General features: G+C 33.7%; 1 protein-coding gene across 5 annotated transcripts; it reads right to left on the bottom strand.

Moving 5' to 3' along the window:
• Window positions 1–1,454: 1,454 nt before the first annotated feature.
• LOC127904680 (uncharacterized) lies at window positions 1,455–10,180 on the bottom strand. 5 transcript variants are annotated; one of them, XR_008057978.1, is made up of 18 exons: window positions 9,941–10,180; window positions 9,575–9,642; window positions 9,325–9,480; window positions 8,668–8,835; window positions 8,290–8,440; window positions 7,717–7,796; window positions 6,791–7,063; window positions 6,569–6,712; window positions 5,975–6,109; window positions 5,550–5,648; window positions 4,902–4,958; window positions 3,860–4,064; window positions 3,301–3,419; window positions 2,801–2,869; window positions 2,512–2,610; window positions 2,186–2,427; window positions 1,900–2,011; window positions 1,455–1,819 (listed from the first exon to the last, which is right to left on the bottom strand). XR_008057978.1 is itself a non-coding variant. In XM_052448814.1 (16 exons), exons 1-16 carry the CDS (start codon window positions 10,077–10,079, stop codon window positions 2,188–2,190), a joined length of 2,202 nt encoding a protein of 733 aa, XP_052304774.1. In that variant the 5' UTR covers window positions 10,080–10,180; the 3' UTR covers window positions 2,054–2,187. The 5 variants fall into 5 exon arrangements, 1 of the variants encoding a protein (XP_052304774.1); XR_008057977.1 differs by having other exon boundaries at window positions 1,455–1,816; XR_008057979.1 differs by having other exon boundaries at window positions 1,911–2,011.
• Window positions 10,181–10,880: the final 700 nt, after the last annotated feature.

Here is a 10,880-nt window from a genome sequence, read left to right as displayed (position 1 = left end):
TAAATCTCATTTTTAGTTTGCTATTTTTTTATATTTTCAATTCTATTTGAATTTGGAATCTAAGCTTGCTTATTTTTTTTTTCTTTGTTTCTATATCCACGAGATTATTTTGAGATTAATTTCTTTTTTTTTTATTTAAGATTTAAATCCTAAATTAAATTAAATATGTGTTTGGTATTGCGGTGTTGTGTATTTTTCAAAAGTATTTTTCACTTGAAAATATGTTAAGATAATTTTTTTATATTTTATTTTATTTTTGATATTAGCATATTAAAATCATTTAAAAATATCAATTTAATATTTTTTTTAAATGAAATGCATTCTTAAATTGCATCAAAAAATAAAAGTCATCGCGCACTAAAACACTCAAGCCCTTGCGTGGAAAATTCATTTTACTAAACTTGATGAAGTTCTACTCTACCAAATTAAAAATAAATGAGTGATAAACAAATTGAAAAATAATTATTTTTATTCATAGGAGATATATTCTAATTAAAAAAAAATTTATTATATTCAAAAGCACATCAAATATCTCATAACAACTTGTATTATGCTATCTAAAGTGTGTATGAAATCATATTATATATGTCATGTCTAACATATAAAACACAAAGTAATAGGTAATACAGCTTGGACGAAGTGGTAGGTAAAGCTGTTAGAAAATCACCTTCGCAGTTGGTGCCACTAGGAACACAGCTGTATGAGCAGCCACCATTGCTACAGTGATTCTAAAATGTGGCTGCCACTCTAGCAGCAGAGGGAAGGTGAGTTTTCAATATTAAAAAATAATATAAATTTTATTTAAAAATTTAAATTTTAAAATTGAAATAATTGTTTAATATGGTATTATATTCTTGATGAACAAGCAGTCACGAGTTCGAATCTCATCACCCCTATTTATTTGATAAAAATTAAATATAATATAATATGAACTTATACAAATTTTAATTGCAAAGAATTTTTACCTAAAAAAATATATTAGAGAATGATATCTGAAATCTTAACTATACCTTTAAATTAAAAAAAAATAGAAATGAAAGTAAGAGGGAAAAAAAGGGTAAAAAAACATTAAAGAGTTTACACACAGAACAGATCTACCCATGATTTGAATTATTGACAGGGACATGACAGGACAGCTTTTGTCCAGTTAATTTCTGCTTTCACTTTTGGTGTCTGCGCCCACTTTCATGCTCGGTGGTCCATCCTAGTTGGCCTTCTTGTTTTACAGAACAAAAACTGATATAATATTCTTATAATAATTTGGGTTTTTTCTAAGATAAGATTTTATTTTATACATTTTCTTACAAGTTAATTTAAATTATTTTTTATTCAAATAAATTTGATAATGAATTTTATATATATATATATATATTTCCAAAGAAATTCAAATTTCTTTTACAATCCGCATTTTAGATCATTTTTAAATTATTTAAGCAGATTCATGGAGACTGAGATTCTTAAAGCCATCCATTTATTTTTAAATTAATATATTCATGAAATATTTTTTTCTAACAATTTGATGTTAAGCCCGGATCCAAAACCATAGAATAAAAACAAATTCGTTTTACCTATCGAAGTAAAGATTCTAATAAAAAAATCTATCCAAGTAAAGAATTTATTTGAAAGTGACGTTGATAGCGGTCTCCACTTTCTGGCACACCTTAAATTACGCTGACAAAAATTGTAGCCGTTTGATCACTTTCCGGACGTCCAAGATTTGATTTTGGCAGGGCTGTCTGTTTGGTGCAAAGATTGAAGCATTCTAGAAAGGCTCAGGTCCCTCGAATGATCTTCAAAGCACACTCACTACTTCGGCCTGCTACATTCAAAATAATTTAATAAATCTTTCTAAACGCTAATTTTAAGATTCGAACTCATAGAGGGAGATGATTGGCTTACAAGGCTATTACTAGATTTTATTTTACTAAAATGGGCTTGGTTGTCTTTTCGGCTGAAAAAGCTCAGCCCAATGTTGTAAACTTGGGGGGCCTCCCATGGTGCAATTAGCGATCTGTTTGCCAATACAAATAAAAGATTAGAGAACAGTCGACGATGCTACTTACTTCCTCTTTGGAGATAATGCTATAAAAATAATGGAGAAAATTGATAGGGACGAATGTTACAATTGCTATACCACCTCACTAAATTGCCTAGTGTTTCAAAATTGATGGTCCTAAAAACAAACCTTCAAGATCTCTTGACAACAACAGTGGCAAAACATGGGTGGTGGATGAACTCGAAAGAAACCTTGAGGGACGGGTCAAGAGCTCCGACTCGGGAAATCACATTTAGGGCAACACTATTGTGCTCTGCAACCTGCTCCAATATGCAAAGTTCAGCTAATCTGTCTGGGTCATTAAGAAAACTACTCTTGACCTCCTTTGCAATCTTCTGTGCATCCTTGAAGTAATTATACATAACCAAACTCTATAGATAGAAAGAGAAAGCCGTTCAGGTTTGTATAAGAAATGATTATGCAGGCAATAACTAGAACAATCATAGACTGCTTACGGAGAAGCGAGCATTGGAAGTGGATTCCTTGAACGAGGGGTATGAAATGAGATCAGGGATACAAGCTTTTTGTAGAAGTTCAAAATGCTGTATAAACCTCTGGAAAAAATAAATAAATTTGGTGAGAGAGGAAATAACATATCACTAAGCCATCTTATGGTAGCTTCTGTGCAAAAAATGATACACTTTTCTGTGATGGCTAAGCTAATTATTTTTTGCTCAATGACCGAATAAAAAATAGTGCAAAGATCTAGATGGCATCATTTATATTGGCAACACAGCACTTTACCTCATGTTCAGAATTAAACGGGCTGGGAGATTGTAAGACCATCAGTTCATTCCTCAGAGCAGCGAGTAGCTAGACAGATAGAACAGGTATTTTAGATCCTTTGAGATGAAAATGGTGTGAAGTGAAAACATTTTATATGAAGAAATGGAAGCATATGATCTCAGATTCACTAGGGTTCAAACTACCTAGAAGCAAGGGCGTATGAAATGGAAAAGATGACCAATTCTATACAGTAACACCAAGTCTGGTAGTTCTCGAGAATGGATGCATAAACTCATGAACTAAACCCCCCCCCCTGTTCGTTGTTCAATCACAAAGAATTACTATCTCTAATTATTCGAAAGAATTGACTTCAGGTTTACTAAGAGATTTTTTAATTGTCTGTGAATTGAATGAAGTTAATATTTTGCAATTTATTAATTCTTTATGGAATTCTAGCTTTTTGTGCAATGGACAAACAATATGAGACAGAGCAAGCATTAAGAATAAGGCACATGTACCAGTGCGAGCCCCTCAGCAAGACATATTTGGCATTGAAGAAACGAGATTGCTGGTGGGATCCGAGCTTCTCTTGCCAGATCTTTCGGAGAATCCTTTCTTTTCTTTCCCTTCTGTTTAGCTGATTGACAGATGAACATGAATAAAACAAGCTGGTGCTGTATGCTAGGTAGATTTACCAGAGCAGAAACAATTGCATGTGGAATATAAGAAATACTTTATTATCCTAGCACTAATAGTCTGCCCACACTTAAATTGGCCCAGTAGGCCATTTTTGTTCAATCAATGGTCTGAAAATGCTAGATGAGACTGCGAATAACCCATATGTCAAATTCCTGTTAAGCAACAGTTCATTTGCAGGCTCATCTAGTCAATTGTTATTTTGTTTTTCCCTTGTTAAGTGCAAAAAATCCTAGACTGAAACCTCTAGCTGGCAATCTAGCAGAGTTGTTTAGTGCAATTTTATGCCTCCAATTCAACATGATTCACAAACTCGTTTGCTCCCAAATCCTAACCTCTATCCTTGAAAACAAAACAAGTGAGAAGTAGAGGTACGCCTACCACTGCCATCACTCACTGTCATCTTCAGATGTGTTTTCTCTGCAAGCCTGATCAAGACAACATATAAATACCAATACACCATGCAATATTCGCTGGGAGAATAGAGCTCCAATTCGAAACCAAGAACGAGAAATCGATGGGCAATCCAATAAGTTTGCTCCTCCACCCAAATGAGGATGTGTTTTAATATTCCTGCTGATGCATTCTGCAAAACCAAATATATTTTAACTCTTCTATAAAATAAGCATCCCAGTTTATGACAATGGTGAACAGAAACTAAATACATAACAGAACTGGTAGAATGTGGAGATAAAAGATTTGTGATACCCATTTATATCTAGTCCAATAACGGAAAAAACTAAAATCTAAATTGTCTTTTGCTCTCATTTGAATCAAATGGAAAAAGAATTAATCATACAAGTATCATCAAGTTTGGACAAATGAGGTCCCAGAACAAAGCTCCCTCCTCTCAACAGGCAATATCCATGCAAAACCTTGTAATGAAAATTATTGTAGATGACAACTTCGTTATTTAATCAAGTTATAATAACCATGGTTAAACAATAAAAATATTTCTGCACTACCTTCGGACAGTGTCCAATTACAGTTGCATCTTCCTCGTAATATATTCAGAATCTCCAATACAACTTTATACATGTTAGTTTTCTCACAATGGTTGCGTTAATTATCCATTCTATAAAACTTAATGTTCTATTCGCAATGGCAGAAGATGATTTTGGCCTTTCTGTTTTTATCTTTGAGAGAGAGAGAGAGAGAGAGAGAGAGAGAGAGACAACAGTAAAGTACCTCAGGCAATTCCATTTTCTAACAAGTATTTTAGAGGACCCAAATGGTGAATACACAAATACTGAACATATCCCTTGAGGCAATACACTTGGTTACATAGTCAACTGACAATTTAAATGACTATGTTTGTATGTATCTATTGGAATTATTTATATGATAAGAAGCTGATTTCCTTTTATACGCTAACCCTTTTTTGGGTACAACAATGAGTCAAATACTCAAGAGAGCAGCATACCTCGCCATTTGAAATGCTCGAGCCTTCTCCAAACTCCTTTCTGAATGCAAGCTCTAGCTGTTAACCAACAGATGTAGAGCATAAGAATAAACACCACCTGATCTCTGCCAAAATAACTCTGAAAGCAGATACTTTAACCATATGATCAATATTTGGTTTTGAAGAATTAATAAAAATCAACAAACTGCAAGACACTCATCAAGTTTAAATAGCCAGATACTTCAACAAAATAAGGTGGTTTTGACTGAAGGTTAGAGGCTGGAGAAGACCAGACAACACTGCAATAGCAAAACAAGCACTTAAAGCATTGTAACCAACTAACCATAAACATCAACTAGCCCAAAATGAAAAATAAGTAAACAAAATTCTAAACAGAAAATACTAACACAAGAGACATGCCACACTTTCATAATTTATGTAGACAGGCCGATTGTATGATAGTTTGTACAATTTTGATTAGGTTAAGCATCATTACTCATTTCCACAAAAATATTTAGGTTCAGGGCAAGTCAAACTCAATTATTATCTATTCAATAAATATACTAGAATGCATTGTGGTTAAAATAAACAACGCATTTGAAAGGAGCTTTGCTTAAGGGACAGAAACAAATAGCCCAAGAAAACAATACAGAAAGGAAGATCACAAACCTGTACATAGATAGCCCGCCAATCTTGTAAAATCTTTCCAAGTTTACGCCTCTGCCATGCAGCATTTGTGCAAAGAACCTTGAGCATGTTGATCACTATCTGCATAACATGTGATAATGCAAAAATATTAGATGATACTATGGCATTGACTGCCATCACTTTTCATGATATTTCAATTTATTTTGCCCACATCCTAAATAGGATACATGATAGTGGATGACTTTTCAAATTTACCTCTTAGCTATTATGATTAATAACATGCCATTTTCAAGGGTCATTTTTACAATGGAAAGGCAATTTCAAAAATATATAATGGGGAATGGAGATATAGTAATGAACAATGTTTCTTTAACTAGTGAAGAACATCATAAGGTGGCCACTTATGTGATTGAAGGAATATAATAACAGATAACAATTGTCTTCACCTGTCCTAACTGCACAACATATTCATTCTTCTGAATATCATGGCGCATAATGACCTCAGGCAACCGTGCAGCTCTAATAATCACAGCTAAGATAGGATACCGCCCATAGAGTTTTCCATCTTGAACCAACAGAAGCTGTAACAAGTTGTCAAGTTTCAGGGTCAGAATATAATGAAGGAATTACCAAAAGAATCTCGTACAAAGTGGGGAACAAGGTGAACTGACAAGATAAAATAGAATGGGAAGATGAAGTAGTACCGAAGATTAGAATGCCAAACACTAAGCATAACTCAAGGAACAAACAATACTGCATTCCCTAACAGACTCCAGAGATACAAAATGGTAACACATCTACATTAAGCAACAAAATGGCAACACATATATATTCCTCTTCTTTTTCTTTTCTTTTTCTTTCAGCTAAAATAAAAATAATCAGGGCTGTTAATACTCTGACAAAAAGTGAAGTGCATAATTCTCTAGAATATGATGAGAACCTGTGTCAATAAAAAAGGTTAAGGAATTCAAAAACAAGGAAGCAACCCAGTAACATCCATCTAATCATCTCAAAGATATTGTGGATGAAGTCCAAATAACCTGGAGATGCACTCTTGCAACCAAATCAGGTTGTGCTTTTTGAAATTGAGCCACAAAGCGCAAAAGAACATCCAAAGAAGGGTCCAACAGGTATGAGCATATGATATCTAGATGATGAAGAAGTTTTTCAAAATACTCGATGGCCTGGAAGAACAGAAAGACAAAGAATATCAACAAATAAAAAATGGAGAAACAAAACAATCCTAACCATAAAGTTCTAACCTTTTTCCAACTAAGAATTTTAATTGAACGTGGTGGAGTTGGGGCTGAAATTCTGCTGTTTAAATTAGCATCAAACCCAATAGCTTGACGGCCAGAAGCAGTTGTTCTATCTTCTGTACCATCTTCGCAAGTTCCATAGGCATTAGACATTAGGAATTCTGCTGAGTTAAGAATGCTTCCTAGCTCTGAAATGCAGGAAGCTATATGTTTTCTTGCCAACTCTAGACCTCTTCCTTGAGGTCGCCTCATGCAGGTTAAAACATGGCAAAAGTGCTGAAAGCAGAGGAAAAAATGGTAAGAATATGATGACCACAAAAAATAAGTGTGGTGCAAAGGACCATGTAAAAAAAGATGAAGTTGACTCATGGGAAACAATATTTTCTGAAAGTGAGCAAAGGATAGAGAAGACATAAAGAAGAGGCATGCTTGGAAAACAAAGATATCAGGAACCAGAATTTGAGTTATTTGCATAATAGCCAGGAGAAATAAGAAAAAGTAGATAATTGGTGAGCAGAAAGGATGCGAATATCCAGTTATAAATCATGTCACTAATTCCCCAATATTGAAGGAAAAGAAAACCCTAATACTGCAGAAAATATTGAACTCTTCCAAAAGTGACAGTCAAAATGACAACTTCATCATTTGTTTTTAACAGCTTGAGATTTTTTAACCAGAAATCAAAGTAAGTGTTTTAAATCCTTGACACCTTGATAAATTCTGATATTCAGCATCTCCAGAATCTTCTATCTAACCACAAGCCAAACAAGACTTTTAACTGAATTTGTGTATCTCAATTAGAAAAGAAATAAATCCAATCCAATGAACATTCATGCAATGCGCAAAGATTCTGAAAGAAAAGAAAATTATGCATAGACAGGATCCATATCAACCATGACACTTATTTTAGAGCAAACACAGGATAAGACCTTACGAAAGCGTAAGCGGCATAACAATGCTTTGCAGTAGCCTTCTTCCAGATCAAAATTATTTTGTAGAGGCTCTATATCTGCATCAACAAAATCACCACATTAATTAAAAGAGATACGTTGATATTTCATGCCAAGCACTAAAAGGTCGTGATGGAAACATGAATGGTAATGAAACACAACCTTTTTTTTTCATGTAACAAGTGAACTTAAAATGAAAATCAATTAGCATCAGAGATTAGAAAGCATACACTTCTAAATCTTACTAAACTGAACAAGTTGGAGTTTGCAATTCATCTCTTAAAAACACTAATTCTGCAGGGAAAAATAATCATTTACCAGTAAATACAAGAAACAGTAGACTGCTAATGAGGATATGGAGTCCCATAAAGTAGCAATAAAAAAAACCCACTGTGGCGCAATTGGTGTGAAAGTCCCAAGTTTACATATAAAGTGATTAGACAAGTAAATGAGATCAAGATTTTCAAAATCTAATCTCAAAATAATTCAAAGGACATGCCCCCTCTATCCTAACTGCCTCCGTTCAAAGTGAATGTGTTATTAGAATAATACCCTCTAACGGTTTTCTTTTGGAGGGCAGAGCTTTGCAAGCTCGCAGCTGGCGAGAAATATTCTCTTCGACAGCATTTAACAACGACAAGCACTTTTCATCTCCTTCCACGTTCAGAGGAAGACCATAAGCCATTGTAAACAGATCCTCTTCCTGCCAAAGAACCAATTTGTAAATCATGCTTTTATAAAAATAAGAGCGAGAAACAATAATAATAAATAAATAAATAAATATCCAAGCATGCGACGTCTTTTTCCATTTCAACGAACACAAAGTTTAATATTAAGATAGCAATAATGTACAATAAAGAAGAAACAAAGGAATCATTGATTAATTATACAAAAATAAACAGAGTTAAAGGAGCTGTTAAAATACTTTACTTCATGTGTGCGTGCATCTGAGACAATTGAAGTCACTGCCTTGCACGTTGCACGGATGACTTTGCAATAAGAATCCAATAGGGCATGTGATAATGTCCTCTCTGGTCTCAGAAGGTAGGCGCATGAAAAAACAGTCTGTGCCAACGAGTGACCCTTGTGCCATGTTGCCTGCCATGAAAGACAATTGTTTAATAACATTATTTTATTAACGAAAAGCATTCCATTAGGATTTACCCCCCCCCCCCGGGGCCTTCCAACCCACCAAAGTCCAGGGCCACTTATGATGTATTTATAAAGAAACAAGAGTAGGCAAGAACAGGGAAAGAGAAGAAGCAACACCCATATTTACTCATATTTGCACGTTAGGCATATGTAATCATTAATGCATGCAAATTTCAGTGCGCATGGACGAGCGTGTGTTTATAAAGCAGTTTATTTTTATCAAAGATTTTGCTTTTCTTAATGAGAAATGGATATAGAGAAATGCTGATAAACTAAATCCACAGAGAAAAGGGAACACATTGCAATTATATTTAAGCATACATGCCGGAGAAATTATAATACAAAAGGAACTTCCACATTCAACAGTGACGAGACTCTCTTGATCCCTCTAACTTGATGCATCAGTAAGGAAAGTAAACCACAACACTATGATACCTCACACGCTAAGAGTTGGTCGATGATGTCAATGATGCACTGAACATCAACAGTTTTGTCAAGGCTAATAGGTACAGGAGCCAAACCGTCTTCGATCGCTTCATCAACTGAAGCATACTTGTTGATGATTCCAGAATCCATCTTCGGGTCCATAATCTAACAAAATCAATCGATACAAAAATTAAACCACAAAAATAAATCACTAATCAAATAAATAATATCATATTAAAATGAAAATGTAAAAAAAAACCTCTAGAGCAGACATTGCAGCATATAGATTGAAATTCTCGCCATGAATTAGCTCACCGTCGCGTAATTCTGTTACAGGACATTATATTAAAAACAGAATTACTATCAATCATTTAAAAGAAAAAAAGATTAGCATTGTACATTTTGTGTTAATTAATTAAGCATTAAAGAAAATTCAAATTTTAATCATTATAAGAGCAGTAATCTAAATCAAATGCTTGATAAAAACAGCGCAAATTGAAGAAAAAAAATAATGATAATGATAATAAAAGGAAATAACTAGTTCACTCTTACAAATTTCAGGAACTCAAAAATAAATAAATAAAGAGTTTTAAGAAGTTAAAAAAATAGAAGCTAAATCGGAGACCTTTACAAACGGTTTCAAGGAGAGGCGACGCGTCGGCCCAAACAGTGTTTTCAGTTGCAGGAATTGATGAGGAGGTGGAGGAGGAGTGATTCGGTGCGTGACGCTCCATCGATGCTTGCTCTGTGCTCTTCCAGTCCATTGATGAATGTTTAAGCTCTCCTTCAAGTTTGAGAGAGAATTTTTTAGTTTGATGCTTTGATTCGAAGACCGAGATACTTAAAGAGGGACTGTGCGCGTGCAAAGGAAGGGTTGAGGGCTCTCGTTCGGGTTCGGAACATAGTTATATAACCCGACTTTGCTAATGGGTCAACTCAGTAACCCATTGATTCAGGATCAGTTTGGACCGAAATTTGTTTTGAACCAGATTCTTTTATTAAAAAGATATTTTTTTAATTTATTTAAATTGAGCATACATGATAATTTGTGGATTGACAAATTGACCAATCATCTAGGTTTTGAATAATGTATTTAATATTTTATTTTTAATATTATTTGTTAAAAAATTTATTTTTTTATATATTGATATAGAGATAAATTTTTCAATAATAAAAAATATATTATTTTAATATATTTTCAAGTAATAAATAATTTAAAAAATAAATATGAAACTTGAGATCTAATTAAAACTCAATTTAGATTGGACTTAAAATTAAACCAAACAAAACATTAATTTAACAAAACTCAATTCACATGGTTTGATAGTCAAAATCTGACTAGATTAACCACCAGAAAAAGAAAAAAAGAAGTTAGCGATAAAACAATATCCATTTCCAAGTCAAGTCTCCATTAATCTGAGTAGACAAAAATTACATGAAAAGTTCTCCTTTTTCTACCTTCGTCGTGGCTTTCTCTTGACTGCCGTTACAAGCATTGTTGCATGCATATGCATGTGTGTTCATCTTAAGCACTGAATACCAAATTGTCTGTGTTAGAAGCGTAA

This window comes from Populus trichocarpa, chromosome 18, assembly GCF_000002775.5.
Source record: "Populus trichocarpa isolate Nisqually-1 chromosome 18, P.trichocarpa_v4.1, whole genome shotgun sequence".
NCBI lineage: Eukaryota > Viridiplantae > Streptophyta > Magnoliopsida > Malpighiales > Salicaceae > Populus > Populus trichocarpa.
Note: the sequence above shows the minus strand (reverse complement) of the source record. Positions and strands in the feature narration are given on the sequence as shown.